The sequence below is a fragment of the Ambystoma mexicanum genome, chromosome 1p (genome assembly GCF_040938575.1).
Source record: "Ambystoma mexicanum isolate Mex_15411 chromosome 1p, UKY_AmexF1_1, whole genome shotgun sequence".
In the NCBI taxonomy this organism is placed as follows: Eukaryota; Metazoa; Chordata; class Amphibia; order Caudata; family Ambystomatidae; genus Ambystoma; species Ambystoma mexicanum.
In genome coordinates, this window is record NC_090921.1 from 200,382,777 (window position 1) to 200,402,879 (window position 20,103).

Sequence of the window (20,103 nt, forward strand, 5' to 3'; positions counted from 1 at the left end):
TGTGATCTATCTCTTTTGCTATCAGGAGTTAGAAAGATCAGCTGCCAGGATATTAATCTCTGTTCATGTTTCCTTTTTCACTCTGCTTATTTTACAAGTGTAAGTGTGTAAAATGTCAATATTCACTCGAAATGGTATGTTCAATTCTTAAAAAGGAGCCCTACATTTGACACATTGCTTTTTGCCAAATCTTATGAAATATATGTTTTTCTTGTAGGGCGGAATGATAACCCTGGGTACACTTTGTTACAGCCTAACAAAACTGTGATTCAGGAGGGCAAGAATGCCACAATCTCCTGCAAATATTCCCATCCACCGAGTACATACCCTTACCGGATAGAGGTTTATTGGAGAGTGAAAATGGATCAGCATGAATTCGTCTATCACCCAGATCCAGAACTGGTTCACATCAGGTACAGGGGGAGAAGTTATCTGATTGAAGATCCACTGCAAAAAACAATGACAACCTTACAAATCGAAAATGTCACAAGAAGTGATAACAACACATATTACTGTCTAGTGGAGTTCAGATTATGTAATAGTGGAAGTATTAACAATATTGTCTACATCATTAAGGAAGGAATGGGAACCAACCTCGAAGTGGAAGGTAAGATGATCCGCTGCACACAATTGATTTAATTTCAATAGTTTCACCGCAATATAGGAATAAGGGCAACTTTGATAATAATACCTTGAACAAAATGTTGAGTTTGTGAAATATGACCATATTAATTAATCACTTCTATGTTCTATAAATCAGTATTAAGGGAAGGATTATGACCTCCTCAAACAATTGAGGGAGCTGCTCTTCTGTTAGTGTAAAGGTTTGCTCAAGACAACTGATGGTTAAGGACACTGTGTGTTGGTTGTTGGTTAACTGATGGTTAAGGATACTGTGTGTTGGTTGTTGGTTTTGTCAGCTCTGTCTGCAGCTAGCTATACCTTGGCCATGGGGATGTTCTTTGCATACTGCCAGCATTCATGCATATCAAGGGGCTAATTACGAGTTCCCCGGTATCCCGCCGGTAATTCCGGCAGGATACCGGGAAACTACTGTACCGTCTCTGCTGACCTCATATCCTGGGGTAACTGGGATATTGTGAGCGGCGGAGACATAGGTAACTCCCCATTCCTTGGAGTATCATAGGACTACATGGGATGGGGTTGCCTGAATCATCGGCACCATTAATAACGGTGCTGGTGTTTCAAGCCTTTATATGCCGGTAGGGGCCTGATCTACTGGTAGGTCAGGCCTGCCAGTAGATTGGAGCCCCTACCGACAGACCTGGAGTAGGCCGATCTGGAAAGGTACTGGTTTGCATTGTTAACGGCACCTTATTTCCAGACTGGCCAACTCTTAATGAGTGTCATCCCTGGAAAGGTTTTCAACATTCTTCTCTGCATGCACAAAATAAGGCAGATTCTAATTTTTTTTTTTGCGAAATTCCACACTTGCGCCAAAAAAAGGTTCTGCTCAATTCTCAAAGTGCAACTGAATGAGGGCTTCTTAAATGAGCTAATTCAGATGCCCTTTCCACCCGCTGTGCATTTGCACAATTCAGGGACGTTTCTGTACATTTAGATGAGCATTCCCCAATTCAGAAATAGGAATATGCTTTTGAATGTGCAGAAATTAGGATCTTGCCCCTGAGCCTGTGCTGAACAGGCACAGATCGTCATTTCTTATCATGTCATGATTTGTTTTTACAGGTCCATAACCATAGTTTACACCACAGCATTCCCCTAACAGAGATGTAAATGCTTTTTTTCTGATCAGCACATAGCGACCAGAACTTTTCTATTAAATGCACTCCAAACAACCATTTGGTTGATTGGTGCCTGTCATACATTAGTGTAGTGAGCACATTCCCGACATTAATGCATGAAAGGGGGCTGGAGAGCCCATCTTTGCGCCACTGTACAGGCAGAGGCATAGCCAGTATTGTCTAACAAGTGGGCCCTGAAGCTAATGTAGTTGGGCCTACCTCAGTGACATGACATCTGTAAATGCCCACACAGCGCTGCTGAGTGGGCATTTACATATTGTGGGTGGGTCTTGCCCGCTCAGGCCCTACCCTGTCTACGCATCTGTCTCCAGGCACACCTGACATTCTTAAGAAATCTTTGTGAATGAGGTAACCTAAGCATTTATGAAAGCAGCGCAAATAGAACAATTGCGCTATCTGCGTTCCTTTTGCTTGTACTGCTTTTTGTGAATCTAGCCTGTTGTGTGTAGATGTTCCTCCATGTCTTTCAGTCAGCGTGTGGGATATGGGGTGCCCAATTATATAATGTGTCTTCCATTGGCATTCACTGTTCACACTGATCTTCTGAGGGATCTGACTGCCAGTTGTAGGACCTTTATCTGTCAGTACACAGATGGCATTTAAGTACATCTCACGGTGCTGTGTAAGATATTTAGTCTTATTGGGGTCAATTTGGGATTTTACAGTATTTTCTTACCGTAAAAATATTGGTGGTAATTTGGTGGTAAATTAGTCTTGCATTTCGATTGGGCTTGGCCTCATATTATTTTAGTGACCATACCTTGGTAGCTCATATTTGTGGTAATTTAGTGGTATTTTGTTTTGCGGTATTTAGTGGTGAGCATGGTTTTCTAACTTATACTATAACCCCATCATAAAACAAACTTTCCTTTCTATTAGAATACTCCCTAGTTGTCTGTAGAGAGCTAAGGACATATGCATTTGATAGAAACCCAATGATTTTATATAGAGCGCCACCTATAGGTTGTGGCATGTATCACCGGCTTATATACATCCAGTAATCTATATGTCACAAAGTATCACTGCCTTATTTACATCCAGTAATCTATGTCATAAAGTATCACTGGCTTATTTACATCCAGTAACCTATGCCTTTCCCATCAGCATGCAAGAAAAGGGCATTCATCATACCGCACACAAACCTTCACTTATCTGTTACTCTACTTACATTGGTAAATTGGTAGATGCAATACCGCACTAACATGAGTCTCCCCTTTAGATCTCATCTATTCAAAATAGTTCACAGATACATGAATGACACAAACTCACATTTGTTTTCATAGGTACTTATTATATTGAATTACAATTACATGTCATCAAGTCTTACCATGGTTATTTAAAGCAGCCTCTGGAATACAACAGAAAGCAAAACAGAATAAACATGTCTATTTGAAACATAGATTAACACTCCCACATTCTGAAAATGACAAAATAAACATGCAGTGATTTCCTAACCTTTCTACGCTGTCCAAACATACGGCATTCAAATGATCCTCAATTTGGCACAAGTCTTACCAAGATTAGCACTCCTCTCAAGTTATCAGCACGACCTGGCTCCACTCGCAAAGGCAGGCCCAGTGTCAGCTGCTCCCGTAAATCATGTGTGGGGAGCACAGCGAGATAATTCTCCCAGCCAGCGCTCTGACACTTTTTGAACTTGTCTGTCTTCACCGCTCAGTCGAAACTAACTCCCTTTCTCCTCTCTTGTCATCAAGAGAGCTTTCTTCCAGCCCCCTTTTTACGTGGCTTTACCTGCCTGCACTTTCCTCCAATCATGTTAAAAAGAATGTTTCCTATGCCACCCTTCATTTTCAGAACAATGACATCCTTACTCTCTAACCAACTGTTACATTTTTATTTCCTGCTGCCTATTCCACAAACTAACACAGAAGGGAAAAAAAATGCAGGTGCGCATTTAAAATGCATTTCAGAAGTGTCACCAAAACATGTATTTTCACCTCATTTTAGACATGAGACTACATTATAATGTTAGGGGAGTTAGAATTAGTGTTTAGTAATGTTAATTAAGTTAGTCAGTTATGTATATTCTAATGTAGTTTCCATGCATGAGGCATCCAAAAAAAATGGTGCACTTCCTTATTTGATCTGGCAGCACTAAGCTTTTCTATGCGTGCATTTCATTATCTGCAGTTTCAAGTTGGGCTTGGCTGTGTTGTAAATAAATATATATGTGCCATATTACTGCTGGCAACAAAATGCCACTACATTTTGTAATAAAAAATGTAATTACATTTTGGTAAAACATATATGTTCTTACAGCTGTCTGAGGGGGTGAGTGCAACACCTGACAAGTTTATTCTCAGTAATTGATGCTTGGATGTTTGCACTGCTAAGGCTTGTAGCACCATTTCAGCTATTCTGCTATAGCTGAGAGTTATTGCGATTGATAGAATCATGTATTTATTTCTTGGTTTTGAATCGAGTCATGGCTCACATAGTGAGATTTGCTTCAGATTATGAAAGGGGACATTTTGGGGAAAGGTTAAGGGTGAAAAATAAACTTGATACTACACTGGATAAAGTCATGCAAAAAAGTCAAATGTGACATTCAGTAGAAATAGTTTATAACAAACTACATTAATTCGAGTAAGGGTGTTAGAGCAAGTTCACATACAAGTCTGAATTCAAGTGAGGGGAACCAGCATGCCAAAGAAAGAGGGTCAAACAGACTACAAAAATCCCAGTGTGATGATTTATATATGGCATCCTGTAGTCCCAGTGGTAGGTGAAGGGTGGCTGTGAGATCCTGGACCTGATAGAATTATTTTGTATGATTCTTCTTTCTTAGTGTGCGCAGAAAGAGTGATTTGCAAGGTTTCCCATTGTGATATTATTATTGTATTCATTGAGCGTAGACTTAGCTCCGAGAAACAACGCACACTATAAAGGTACATGAGATTAGGAGTTCCTGGTCTCCAAAATTGGCCACATCTATTGATGAGTCCCAGAATCATGACGGCCAGCAACATGCAAATTAGCTCAGCTGCTACACATGATTTTGGAAACGACTGATGCAGAGGAGAATAATGCCACAGATGTAGAGACAGGAGGTGTCATGACATTCTACTCTGGCCAGAAGTACAGGGGAGATGATGACACAGGCTTCTAAATATTCCATTTATTGTAAACTGTGACACACTAAAAATACAAAACAATGTTTCTATGTGCTGTGGCCAATCGTGTAGCACAACCTGGCTCAAAGACATTTCAATCATTAAGGATACACTGGCATAAGTAGTTAGTATGCCTCCTTATCCTCAGGCAGCAATGCCCAAGGCAAGACTATATTTACAGGAGAAGGACAGGAAAGAACACATTGGATTTTGCGTTAGCCATTAACAATAGAAAACTATACATACAAACCATAAAAACAAATTCTACAATTTTAAAAGCCAATCCCAATATTAAGAAGCAACAGCACATTTTAAAATGGTCTACAGTACATTTTATAACCCTCTCTTACGAATGTGAAATTATCTGATATAAAATGTATGCCATTAAAATTTGTTCCCAGTATCTCTAAAATGTTTTCTCAGAAGGTGTCTTAAGAGGTCATCCAGTAGGGAGCAGAAACGCAACACATTTTAAAAGGTTCTCCTTATACTCTAACCCACAAGAGCACTAATTGTGACCCCTCAGCCAATTCATTTTTGAAGTCAAAGGTAACATGTTTACACAAATCATTAAAATGATCCTCCTGTGCCCCGGTGATCTTAATATACTAATTGGTCTCTTCTCAACAAGGATTCTGTGATCTGCTCTGTAGTATGACATTGACGATAGGTGCATATTCGATTGACCATACTTGCATGTTCAAGCTCAGCCAACTTAACTTTTTTGAGAACACACTTCACCTATGCCGGGCTGCAAATTTGGTCAAGTACAAAGCCCCATTTCCTGGCCAACCTATTTCTATATTTTTTTTTTTTTTGATGTCTTAGTTTAGTGATAAACTTTTGCATCATTGTGAATCTTATAGAAGGGCGGAGGAAATGTAAGAAGTGCTTTATAGTTTTCTGCGCTTGAGATCAAGAATGTTAGTCAGAAAGTGGACAACTGTGAATATGTATTTGTTGTTTGTTCCACTGAGGATAGTATTCCATCTTTCATCTTTGTCCATTTCTTGTGAAGCCATATCGAAATGGGAACCAAATTGCATGCGTTGAGCTGCCAGCGCCGGACACTCCATGACTAGGTGGAATATGGTCTCTGGTATGGTTTCAATTTCGCAAAAACGACAGTAGTTCCTTGCTTTGGGGATCCGGTTTGTTGTGGATAAATAGTAGTTTGTCGGCAGGATATTCAATCTAGTTCTCAGAAATATTGATCTAATCACTGGATCGGGAAATAATCGCAGGTATGGTTGTAGTTCATTTAGTTTTCTGTTGTCCTTGTTACAGTATAGCGACCGCTTGTAGGAGTTTTTCTGTTCAATGGTTTTGATCCAGTCATTTTGTAGGAGTTTGACTTTGGCATGTTGGGGACGCTTCGTTAAAAATTCTTGAGATATTTCTTCTTGTTCCATTTCCTTGGTGATAGATTTTTTCCATTTTGATAGAACTGTGGTATTTAAGGTCGCTGTTTTAGTTTTGAGAATATTGATTGCCGGTGTCTTATCGTCGGTCAGGAGTTTACGATAGATGTCCAGACGTTTCCATCGAACTATGGAGCCGACAGATTGAGTTGCAAGTTCGTACCTTATTCGTGGCATGGGGTACGATTCCGGTAGAGATAGAATCTTACGCCAGAATATGGACTCAAATTTCATCCAGTTTACTTCTTTTGCGTTCAGCATTGTTTCAGCGCCATAAGTTATTATTGGAATGTATTTTTGCCTGTAGTAATCAATTATCGGTTTAAATGAAAACTTACCAAACTTTCTGTGTAAGATGCAACCTTGACGTGCTAATGCTTGCGCCTTCTGTTCAATTTTGTCCAGCCATTCTGCTTCTGTATTTGATTGGTTGATCGTGATTCCAAGATACTTGAATGTTGTCACGTTTTCCAACTTGTTTCCATTGATATTGAAGGTGGGTTGTTGTTTAGCTTTGGGTTGAAATTTCGTCAATTGCATAGATTTTTTTTTAGTGATATTGATTGTTAGATCATTTTGGGTCATGTAGTTGCTCAGAGCTGTGAGTGAAAGTTGCAGGCCAGTAGGGGTTTTGTCCATTAAGACAATGTCGTCTGCATATGCCATTACGGATGCAGGGGTTGAATTGATTTTTGGGGGGTTTGCTTTATTGTTTTCCAGATGTTGTTCAATATCTGATGTATAGAGGTTGTAAAGAGTCGCTGCTAGAGGACATCCTTGCTTTAGTCCGTTAAATGTTGGTATTGCTTCAGTGGTCAATCCTTGTTTTGTGAGCCTGACTTTTATTGAAGTGTCTGAGTAAAGTAGTTTGATGGGCTCAAGAATGTTCGGAGGGCAGTTCCATGCCTTAAGCTTCGCCCATAATTTTTGCCGAGGTATCGCGTCAAAGGCCATCTTTAAATCGATGAACACGGCGTATATCATGGTCTTGCTGTTAATCGCTTCATGTTTAATGAGATGGAGGAGAAGGAGATTGATGTTCGTTCCAAGATTAGGAGTGAATCCAGTTTGCCGTGTTGAGAATCTACCGGTCGAGTTGGCCCAGGCAGTGAGCTGTTTTAATAGGACTGATGCAAAGAGTTTCCCTAAAGGGTCGAGTAAGGCAATGGGGCGGAAGTTTTGTGGATTATCACGCGAGCCTTGCTTGTGTATGGGGACTATTGTTGCCGTTTTCCAGGTAGTGGGAATTTGGTTGTGTAAGTTTATGATATCAAGTAACTTGTGCAGAAAACTTGCCCATGCCGAGGGGTCTTGTTTGAGCATGGCATTCGAAAGTCCATCAGGGCCCGGCGCTCTTGAGGTGTTAAGTCGATTGATCATGAATAGAAGATCTTCGTATGAAATGGCTACTGACCATTTTATGTTAATTTTACTTTCCTCTTGTTCAGTTGAATCAGGAAGAGCTGCATACATATTTGAGAAATAACTGACCCATGTCTCCTTTGGTACGTTGGCTGTTAGCTTTTGTTGTTTTTGATGGTTTTCGTTCAGGAGATTCCAGAGATCTTTGGTATTATTCGTCCGGTATGTTTTCATTATTGTTTCTGCATCTGTTTGTAGTAATATTGCCTTTTGAGATTTTTTCCAGTTGTTGTAGGTTTGTTTTAGTTTGGCAATCTGAATAATATTTTCAGGTTGTCTATTTTTCTTGAGCTGTCTTATCCTTTTCGCTAGCTCCTTTTTTTTTGCTGCTATTTCCTCGTTGTAGCTGTGCAGATGAGTTTTTTGTGAGCGATTTTCGACTGTTTGCTGGAACGGGAGCAGAATCCATTCATAATTCAGTTTTTCCAGGTCCGGTTTTTTGGAAGTTGATAATTTCTTTGGAAGCAATGGTAGTGTTGTTTGTGGAATGCGAAGTCTTGATGATGTACCGTCCAGTTCAAGTAAAGGTTGTCCTAGAGATGGCTCTTGATGTCTGGTAAGGTATGACTGTACTGTTAGCTTATTATGATCACTGTTGTCACAAGCTATGGTTTGAGCAATGTCGACCGAATCTTGCAGGGTTTGTGAGAGAAAAATATAGTCGATAATTGCTGCAGAGGAAGCTCTGCTCCATGTTGGCATAAAGGGCGTGCAATTGTTTTTTGCATGATTTAGGAGGCTGAGATCTCGGATATGGATTTCTTTCATCCATTTTGACGCTTTAGCCGATAGGTGTTCGGGTCGTCGTGGAGTACCGGTTAGTGTAATGAGGTTGATGTTTAGGTCTCCGCAGAGTATTAGTTCCAAGTTTCTGTAAGTGTCAGCTAGGTTGTCGACTGTGATAAATACAGCGTCGATGAATTCATTAGTTGTGATGGCTGCAGGGTTCCAGTAGAGATTCAATATGGCGATTTTTGTTTCATCATTTTCTTTTTGGTCTTGATGAGTCTTTATTGTTATTATGGTCATCTGAATCCAAGGGTTTATATTTTCGGTGGTCAGTACCCTCCAATAGGGATTTATTTTGATTAGGGTCAGGAGACCCGATGCTGGCCTTCCCTGTTTTTTTTTTATTGCAGGATTTGAAAAGCAAGGAAGCCGTCACATGCTGGTGTATCTGTGATCCAGGTCTCTTGTAGACATATAATTTGAACGTTCTCAAGATCAGTTGATGGCTGGGTGTATAAATGAAGATTCCCTCTTGTGTTCCATGAACAAAGTGACCATGTGAAATTTGTGTTGTTTAATTGTTATGAGTATGAGTAAACTGAGCTTCTTGAAGAAATGGTTTCTGTAGTTGAAAGCTCTAGATCGTATATCCTTTTAAAGGGTCGATCCTGACTGTTCGATTGTTCTGCTCTTTTGTCTCTGATCGTTTTTTCATTATTAGCGTGATGGTCATTTGTGCGAACGGGCCTTTGGTTTCTCGCCGGGTGTTTCCTTGTTGTTGTGGTGGCCCAGCACTTGAACCCAAGTTTGAGAAATTGAGCGCCTTTTGATGCAATCAGTTCTTGATCATCCTGGTTCGAGATTTCGGCGATAATTTTGTCTAGGTGCTTATGATCTTTGAAGGTGATTAAGTCGATCTCAGTTGATGTTATGTGTTGCAGATGTGGTATTGCTCCCAGCAGGCGGAGAGTGTTTGTTCTATTCAGTATAAGGGGTTCTTTTCTATTGATTCGATTTTCAATATGGATTTCATAAATTTGACTTTGTTGCATTGGGTTTATAAACGTAGGCAGAATGCAATCAGATGTGAATGTTGTATGTAGAGTGAGAGAATTATCCGTGACTTGTTCATAGTATTCCGCTGATAAAGAGCCATCACTAACAGATGATGCGATTGAATTTTCCTGTAATGAGCTTTCTGTGATGTCTTCATATGGCAGACTAGTCTGCAGGTCTCGGGTACTGTTATATTCATCCATTATTATGTAACTTGGGGATGTTTCAGATTGTATATCTGGTGGCGTATCTTTCGGTTCTTGGTCTTCATGAGTTGTGCAGTTTAGTAGGTCATCCTCTTGCGAAGCGTAGTCTGATATAAGTTGAGGGCGTAAAAGTGGTATTCCGTTCTGTAACTGCTTAGCAGTAACATTGTTCGGACCCGCTGATTTCATCTCAGCAATTCTTGAATGGGTTTTTTCTAGCAAGTCCACTGTTCTTGGTTGTGAAATAAGTTCAGCGGGTCTTATTGCTCTGAGGAACGCTCTAGAGCCTGTTTGTCGTTTTTTGGTAGCTTTAGGGTGTGTTGATTTTACAGCATTGGTTGCTTTTTCTTTCGAGAAGATCTTGTATTGTTCAGTTTTATTCTCTTTTACATGACCGTCGCCTTGTACTTCTGGATGTAGAGTTGAGACAGGCCCGGTTCTCTGTTGAATGGTGTTTACGCCAGGCGTTTGTAGTTGTGCCTTTGTACTTTGTGTAGGGTTTTCATTTGTTTGTGAAACTAGTGTTTGATTATTTCTTATATCCATCGGTTGGTTTTGTTGTTGTTCTCGCTGTGCTTTAAGAAGGGTTAGTAATTCAAGGTTTAAGTTTGTTTTTTCCTGTCGATCGCTTCTAGCCATTTCTGCTAGTCGCTGTTGCCAGCGATTTGATTGCTCCGCTTCTGAGTTCAATCGAGCTTCTATTGTATTGATGAAATTCTCGATGTAGATCTGCTTTGAGTGAATCATGGCTAACAGAGTTGCTTGATCTTTGATATTATCCTTCATTAATTCTTGGATCTTAATGAAAGGTATCATTGTATGCGAGAGCACTGCAATCAACGTATTTTGCAGGTCGAGCATCGTGGTTGGAATCCTGGGGTTGGTGTTTTCATCCTGTTCGTTGTGCTCAAGTGGTGGGTTTGAAGGTTTGGTTTCTGAAGCATATGCTGCGTGTTTTGACTGCTCATTTTTGTTGAAGATGTTAGGCGTGTAAAAAGATTCATCTGTATCATAGTTAAATTGTTTGGGAAACTTATGGTTTCCTGATTGGATCTTCTCGCGTTCTTTTTTAATTGTTCTGTTTTCAAGTTCTTGTAAAAGACAAGGCGTTGAGGTCATCTGCGAAGTATGGGTTTCTGGTGTTGTGCCGAATATTTCTTTTCGTTTGTCAAGATTTAACATGATAGATTCAATTTCTGTTATGTCAATTGATAATCTTTTGGCCTTGGTTATAGTTTGTTTGTTGATGTTTTCAGACGCTTGTGGATATTTGCTTGAGTTGTGAGTTTGCAGCCATGCAAGCTTAGCTAGTCTTGCTTTCTCTTTTTTTGCTTGTTGAGTTACATTTATTTGTGAGTTGCGTGATGTTGCGGGAATTCGTTGTTCTTCTAATTGCGGTTTAAGAGGTTCGTGAGGCTCACTTCCGTTGAAAGGTTCATGCAGTCCAATTCCAATGGCGGTTGGATCTGTATGATCTATGTTGATAGCCTGTGCATTGGCTGTTAGTGAATTGGGCTCTCCTGTGTATTCTTTTATTTGAAGCATTTGTTGATCAGTGACTTTGTATACTTGTTGTCCTTTTGTTGTGGTACTTGAAATCTCTTGGCTTTTCTTTCCATCGTCGGAAGCTTGCGTGTATTCTATAATGGTCTGATGATTTGAGGCAGCATTCGTGCTATGTGTTTGTGGTTCTTTATTGTGCGTCTGCCGTTGAGGAGCCGTAGACAGTTCTTGGTGTCGGTCCCCGGTTAATGCTTGAGGTGGTATAGTTAGTTCCTCAGATTGGCCTCGTCTTGAGCTCAAGTTTAAAGGATCTTGTGTTTCGTTTAGGCGCTCTTCATAGATTTTTTTTAGTTCTTTTTCATCGAAATGTTCTTCATCGGTTTGTTTAGTGTTTTCTATGGGTGGGATGATATTCGTTCTTAGCGATTTTTTGCCAATTTCTGTACTATCGGGCGTATTTTTTTCAGGCACTATATTTTCATTTGCTGAGGTATCGGGTGTATTTGATGAGCTTGGATAGTGTGATGTATTAGAGATGAGCTCAGGCAGGGTTGGTTCATCGTAGATTTTAGGATCAATTAAATAGTTATCCTTTGGGATTTTGATTGGAACGATTTTTGCTTGAGCCGCGCTTGACACTTCCTCATAATTGTTGTCAAGTTCACGAGTGAGCAGATGTTCATCTATCAACGCACTGTGATGAAGGTGTACTTTTGTATTGGTTTGAGCTTGAGGACTTGGGTGGACGTTTAATTGGGTTGTTGTAGCAGTTTCTGCTTCTAACAGGGCATCTTCAATAAGGTGGTGTTCAGTGTCGTGAGGGGCGTTTTGTATCTGATGGTTCCGTGTGAGTTTTGCTGTCTGAGCTCTCGAAAGTGATTGTTCTAACGTCAGCTGTGATGCGTCGAGGTCAGACAAGGCTGCTGTGCTTATTTTGGTTCTTAGTCTTGTTTTTGGCCGCACGATTGGTTGTTGTTTGGGTCTAGTTGACGTCATTTCTTCTTTAAGTGAGTCGCCCGCCAGGGGAGCGAAGCTCTGTATGGGGCGTATCAGAGTTGGTAGTAGGACGTAGAGAATTTACTGTCAGGTTCTGGGTGGATGATACGGTTTTCTACGCGGGATGCCTGTGAGCTGTTAATTTGAGGTTAGAGGGACAAGTTGCAGGATCCAAGGAATAATCCTTTCGGTCTCCTGTAAGTGAAAAGTTTAGAGGATGTCGTTTAGGTCAGGGTTGTACAGTTGGGATGCAAGGAATTTGCCTTTCCGGTCTCCCAGGTTAGGAGTACTTCCAGAGACGTTGTGTCTCCGTTAATGATGCTATTGGGTAGAGGATCCAAGGGACTGGTCCTTTCGGTCTATTGTTGGCTAACCCAAGAAAATAGCCTATTAGTCTCTCAGCAGTACTTGCAGTTTCCAGGGGAGGGTGGCAATGAAACAGCGCGCCCTTATTTCCGCACAGGCTACAAGCCACAGGGAATGCGCTGTTGTGCTCTATGCAGATGTTCAGGGGGAGTGTCCAAGGTTGCCACGTGATCCGAGTCATGTGATGACACGGCGACCGATACACAATGACCCGCTCACTTCAACTGCAGTAGGCTGATAGCGATAAAGCTGACTGACTTGCGCAAATTGGACTAGGTGAGTCTTTTAAAGGTAAGCTTGCTTCGTCTGCCGAGTTGAGCGTGAATGAAGTAAGCTTCCAGCCTTATCTCCGCGTGGGTTTTTTTTTTTTACTTAATATCAGTATATTGGTTTAATTTTCAGTCGTAACTCCCCCTATGTTTTAAGGGGGAGGATGATCTGAGGGGGCAAACACGGGATCAAAGGAGTATGGTATCCAACAGTCTCACGTTAGTCCACCTTTTATACCGTCAATAGAGGAAACTGTAAGGGCTTACCCTGTTGGGACGACTTGTGTTTCTCTGATCACTGAGACCACAGCTGAGTTTCGGTCTCTGTAATCCACGGTGCTAACGTCACCACAGAGCCAAACAGCAGCAAAACAGTTCTTGCCGCCGTAGGATGCGCTGCCCTTTACTCCGCGGCCGGGCTTAACGCCGCAAGGGTGGTTGAGGCTGCAATTTGAGAGGGCAAGCAGGTCACGTGACTGCACACGTGAGCGGCAATGGGCTCCGCCTCCTCCAGGAAGCGAGCGCGGATTGTAGTGGCAAGAGTCTTCCAAGACTCGCAGTGCCAGAAGGTGGTCAGGATAAAAGACAAACGTTCTTTCAGTACAGCAGCTTCCTCAGTAAAACAAAAGCGCCGCTCGGCCGGTTGAGGCTGCAATTTGAGATGGCAAGCAGGTCACGTGACTGCACACGTGAGCGGCAATGGGCTCCGCCTCCTCCAGGAAGCGAGCGCGGATTGTAGTGGCAAGAGTCTTCCAAGACTCGCAGTGCCAGAAGGTGGTCAGGATAAAAGACAAACGTTCTTTCAGTACAGCAGCTTCCTCATTAAAACAAAAGCGCCGGGAACCTCTTCAACCTGCCTACGTGACTGGGTCAGGTGCTTCACTGGATTTTTCTTGCTGGGACACAGGTGGTTAGATTGACACACCAACACTAGGAGACATGCTGCTGCCCCTCCTTGATTCTCTCATCCTAAACACCTATATTTGTACCATGTACAATTTTCCTTCAAAGGGGACAAGCAAATTTCACTCACATTTCGGGTTTGTATCTTAAAATGTTGTCATTCTTACAAACGAGTACACAAACTTGCTTTCAGCAAGAACTGCGATGCTGAGAACCCCCAGTTCAGACCATACGGCAGTCACTGGGGCTGGGAGGCTACCTTTGCCCCCCGCCGGGGACAGAGGTAAGGCTTTTTTTTTCCTTCCCTCCCTCCTCCCAACTCCCTGCCCTCCCCACCCCACTTACCTTCTATGCCTTGGTCCCCGGCGGGGGACAATGAAAACCTCCAGCCGTGTGAAGACTCGGAGCGGGGCCATCCCCACTCCGAGCCTCCACACAGCTGGAGACTTCCATCGTCCCCGCCGGGGACCCAGGTACATTTTTTTTTCTTTTTTTCTTTTCCTTTCCCCTCCCTTCTGCCCTCCCAACCCCACTTACCACTTACCTTCTTTTTTTTCGGGCGCGTCCGCACCCGATGGCCGCCATGGAAAGGGAAAATGGACTCCGTTTTCCCTTTCCATGGTGGGCATTTTCTTTGACGTCTTTTTTTTTCACGAAACGCTGCAGCTTTTCGGGAAAAAACGAAAGCTTTTAGTGCCCCGGTCACGCAGTTTTTGCGGGCCGAGGTACTAATAGCTATATGCCCCTCGTGGCGGGGGCATTACCGACTCAGGTAATGCCCCGGGGCCTATAACTATGGGCCAAAGGGCATTACCGGAGTCGGTAATGCCCCCGCCACTCAGGCCATATTGCTTAAGTAATGTTGCTGCAAGTCTATCTCAAAATGTCAGCCTCTATTAAAGCAGCAATAGCGTGCACGCACTAACAAATCATACCAGCAATTGAAAGACATGGTCCAGCCAGGATATGTATCAACTGTAGGAAGACTGCGTAACTGGAAATTGTAATGGGTGGTGATGACAAAAATAGGAATTAGAGCAACATTTAAGCCCTGGTGTTCCTTGTACCTGGGACTGGAATTTATTCCACTAGCTCATTACACTTAGGTGGTCCTTCAGACAGATTATTTTTGTGAAATACTATCGGAAGAACTTACCACCTCCACCGGTGATATTTCAGAAAACCAACTGAGTTTACCACAGTTGGAGGTGGTATTTTTGGAATACCACAGGCGATATTCCAGAACTAGCACCTCACCTAATGGTAACCTAAAAAGGAATTCTTTGAATTTGTTTTCAGCTTTTTTCACCTTCAACGTGAAGGTGGAAATGGATAATGTACAGAAGTGGTTCATGCCACTCCTGTACATTTTTATATGCATAAACATGTTTATTCTGTCCATTTTCCACCTGAGACGGGTAAGGCAGTATGAGTGGGGCATTAGAGATGCCCGCATTTCCATCTGTTTATGATGTTATGCACAGTATTGGATGGAAGCACCTGTGCCTCCATTCTGTACATTAAAACAAGTTGTACAAAATCTGGGGACAGTTTCAAATGTTTTCATCCACCAATGAGGGGGAGGATAATTAGGCTACAATTTGGCAGAAATTCCACCTAAAATTCTACAGGCAGTATTCACATGACATTGTACTGGCTGTGTATGACCAAACCCTTAAATGGGCACATGTAAGATTGCTTGTATTTGTCAAAGACTGTTGATTTTACCCATACAGCCCAACTGCGGGACCTTGTGTGGGGGATCCCTGGCATACCCCGCAGAAGGCCTTCTGGAGCCATAGGCCTCAATACCTTCAACTCTCTCTTCCTACATATCTTCCTTCTCGGGCTCTTCGCTCATCCGTCTCCAACTCCCTCAAGGTCATTCGCTTCTCCAAGCAAGAAGTTGGTTGAAGATCTCTTTCTTTGGCTGGGGCCTCCCTCTGGAACAGCCTTCCTGCCTCCCTGAAACTTGAGGAGAACCATCTCCGGTTCTGGTAGCACCTCAAAACCTTCCTCTTTGCTTTGGCTTTCTCGCCTCCTGTGCCCTGATGAACTCTTAGCTGAACTGAAACTGCACTGGTCACCTGGATACCCTCAGATCTCGTGCCCAGGTCCTCTCCCCACCAGTTGCACCCCTGCACTGCCTCCCTGGCATCCCCCACACTTGGGGACTGTTTTCTGTATCCCTACAGCCCTCTATCAGCACTTGACACCTGATGTCTGCACTTACCCTTGCACTTGCCACCAGTTGGCCGCACTTTTACTTATTGCTTTATTTATTCTATTTATTTTACTGTCGTTCCCATGTACTGCACTGCCCCTTCCCCCCGCACGTTTCTCCTTGTCCCTTCCCCCCGCACTTGCGCGATCTCAATGTCACCTGGCCTAGTAAGATTGTTGTCTCTGTCTTCCCCCTGATCCCCCTCCCTTGCCTCGTCTTTAAACACTTGTGTATAGGAGCGTTATAAATGCCATATCATATCATGGGTGCTATACTCCAGCTGAGGATTCAGCCTGGGGTACAAAAGCACAATGGTAGGAAAATTAAACCACTGCCACCAGCAATTAAAAGTAGTGAGGGTAACATAAAAATGTTACATGAGTAAGTAGAAAAAGGGGCTACTAAGAAACCCCCCCAGCACTCCACATTACATGGTGTGTGCTGGATCTACAAAGTGAAAAGGTAAGTAAAGTTAATTTCACATTACTATTATTGGGAACTGTAGTATGACAATAAAAGCTGTTTAAACCGTTAGAGGAATCTAAAGGATCTCTGCTGTGTGTCACCATACAATAAGTAGATGCCTATGGAGTTTGTCAGATTCCAAAAACAAAGGAAATATAAATCCAAATCAGATCAAAACACACGAGTGAGTGAGAAAAAAGTCTCACTCCCTGCAGGGTTAAAATTAAAAAGTCCTAAAGTCCAACAAAAGGGCTGGGGTCTCTAAGGTTGAAGGGAATTAGCACAGAATTGAGAATTCACTCTTTCAGACACAGTGGTTCTGGCAGCTTGAGAATGATTTGGTTGATCAATGCTAATTCAAATGTGCTTTTGGGTCTGCACAACAACAGTAACAGCCATAAAAAGCCCTTTTTCAATGTGGGTGCTCTCTTTTTCTCTTTACTTTCAAAGCCAGTTCTATGCATATTTTCTCCCGTTGGGTCTGTGCAGCGGGTTGCCTCGGAACTCACCGGTAAACGTTAGAAAAGTAGTCTAAAAAAGAGTGTACACCAGGCAAGAAGTAAAATCATTTATTCTGGGCCCTGTCAAAGCTGGGAAAGCAAAATTCAAACAGAATACGGAACAGAGTGCATGAAATACGCAGTCAAAATTATGCCCGAAAAACAAAAATCTTTTATAACATTAAAAACGAATTAGCATCAAAACACATTGCAACATTAGAACATTCCTCCACAGCAAGCTGATTGGTAGGATCGGATAATTCCCCTATAGAAGGGCCTACATTATCAAACTTTACCACATCAACCTTGTTCACCCTTGTGATGGCACAATCCAGCCCCCAATTCCCACATCGTAATGCCAATTCATTGAAACATTTGAAGTTCTTATGAACTATAAACATCAATAAATAAATAAATAAATGAAACATTTGAGATGACCAGCAGATCTTTATTCAACTGCCGCTGATCATCTCTATCTGTTTTCTTATGAGGAAGCATTTAATCATGACACTGCAAGAGCCTTGAACCATGAACAAGCTACAATTTTAATGCTGCATGTTAGGAACACTTCAAACTTCTTCCCAGGCTAAGGTATACTAAGGGGCAATTTGAAACTGCCATGGGCATCCTGAAACTGTCAGTAGACCAGCTTCATAAAATAATATGCCACATTATGAAATAGTTGTGTATTCATTGCCTTTCTGCTGCACTCATGTGCTCTGCTTCCTGACCTCGAAAGTAACAAAGGCAGTTCGCTTCCTACGGTGTGTTCCTGGGAACGTGGGATTTGCAATGTGCTGTGGCTACTAAGCAAATTAATGAAATGTGAATTTGTTTCTGAAAAGCATGCTTAGAGGCCTGCTCCCAGTTCGTTGGTCTTACGTAACCTCATATACGTACCTGTGACCCATTCTTTATTATCTTCATTTTATTACCTTGGAACACAATAACTAGGAGCATTGTCTAGCCTAGTTCAAGTAACAGTATGGCGGCTATCAAGGAAGCCCCCTTCCCGTTTTAATGGGCTAATCCCACAGCTGATATATTTGCACCTTTTTACTGTGCTGAACTTGCATTTTTTTTTCCCACAGTTCCGTGGGTGTTCTGAATTTATGATACTCGTCAGAATGCAAGCTCATTGGTTCTTATCAGCAATTATCGCTTCTGTGTCTCATTAACAAAAGGGTCTTTGTCCCTTCTTGATTTTCCTCTCTTCTCTCCTATGGAAGACATCTGTAAGTCCTTAAATCTGAAACCAGTAACCAACATAGTGTCTTTCCAACTCTATTTATTCAAAAACACAAATAAAGGCTTGGTGAGTTCAAAGCTGGGAGTTCTTAAATTCTCTACCCTCCCACTGTTTTGCACAAAGACCCATAGTGCCTTGACTCTGAGCATCCTGGAGATTCAAAATGGTTAAAGAGAGCTTCTCTATCCCTATGCTCCCAGCCTCCACCCATGCCAACCGCATATAGAGCCCAAGGACCTAGCTGCTATCACTCAACTGGCTGTTATGTGGGCAGCTCTCTCTTCAGAATCCCTCTGATCACACCTAGATGAGCTACGAAGGACCTTCATATATTGGATCCAGACTAACTCGTTTCAGTTCTGTGAAAGGGGGTGAAGAATACATTTTTCCAAATTTTTGTTGGGGGCTACCAACCCACACACTTCCTCAGCTCAGGTTACAGCCATGTAGGTGTTCATAATTTAAAATGTAAAATAATTGCACTAACCATAATTTAAATAGTGTCCATGCCACCTCATTTTCCTTTGGAAACGTAATGCTTTATTATTGGTGTTTTACAATGTGTGAGCAAGCTACTTGAAAGAACATGTGATTGGAGGTAAAGATGAAGAGGCGGGAGCAACAGCGGTGCTTATAATAATAAAGGTATAATGACTTATAATGACTCAGGTAGTCATCAGGGATATTGTACAGAATGATTTATAACATTATAAGTGGGGTATAGAGAGATCATTTGCTTATTAATAGTGAGTTGTAGCCAGTGTGGGTAGGGGGCTTTCCCTATAAGCCAGACATGTGCTTTTTAATATTTCCATATACTGTTGCTGCCTTAGGCATAGCTCATGGGCTTTGCTAGTAAGTCTCTTCTCTCCAGGGCAGGATTTAATGAAACATTTGCGGCAGTGGAGCTAATTCAGAGCTCTCCCAGGAGAGTAAAAGTTAAATAGAACCTACTTGTACTCAGTTTTGTGGGCGATTTCCTGATCTATGAGGGGTACATTTAGATATTCCAGACCAGGGGTTATATGATGTTGCCTTTTAACTTTTCAGAGCAGTCTGTCAGCATAATAATAATTTGGGACATAGAGTTTAGTAGAGTCAGTGTTTTGATGAATGTAGAGCTGCATGTCATCTGCATAACCTTGGCATGGGCTTCATAAGGCATCTACGTGAGACGTAGGAGATATTGTATAGGCATTGAAAAGTCGTAGGATAACGCTGAACCTTAGAAAATGCCACAAAGTGGGGATGAGGGTATGGATTTGAATTGTCCCATTGTTCTATCTTGTTTCAAAACACGTTATCGCTTTGCTACCAATGAAGACATGTTTGAAGACAGTGGAGTAGGATATTATGATCCGATCAAGATGTACTCAGCAGACACGTCTGATAGATACGAGGTCTGATAGATGTTTAAATTGCAGGCGTTTACATTTCCGGCGATGAAACGACGGCATACCGACACAAGACTAAATGCTTATTAGCACTAAGAGTTTAGAGAAGGGTTTGTATAACACCAACCAATGTGGGAGGTGATAGAATTTAGCCACTACATATGCCAGAGTATTTAAAAATGCTAATACATGTTTAACATGATGCTTCACTTAGACAGTAAACCCTGTTCGGTAGAGGCCTCATGTTGGGCCTTACAGAATTATTGATAAGTATAATACATTCTATGACTAATGTGTTTTTGCTGTTAAAGTCAAGATCATCAATTGGCAACTTTATACTATGATCTCACTTTGCCAATGTCAATAGGCTTTTAAGAAAAATACGTGGCAGCTGTTATCCAGTATTCCATTTGGATATTCCTCCTCCTACAACTACTTTATTACTGAAAGGCAGCTATCTGCCCTAACACCTGCTAGTT

General features: G+C 41.9%; 1 protein-coding gene across 1 annotated transcript in view; it reads left to right on the plus strand.

Moving 5' to 3' along the window:
- The window catches only part of LOC138567827 (uncharacterized), a 251,970-nt gene that overhangs the window by 137,257 nt on the left and 94,610 nt on the right, over positions 1–20,103 (plus strand). The window contains exon 4 of the mRNA XM_069646326.1: positions 218–607. Coding sequence (XP_069502427.1) covers positions 218–607 — 390 coding nt within the window. The remainder of the gene's footprint in view (positions 1–217; positions 608–20,103) is intronic.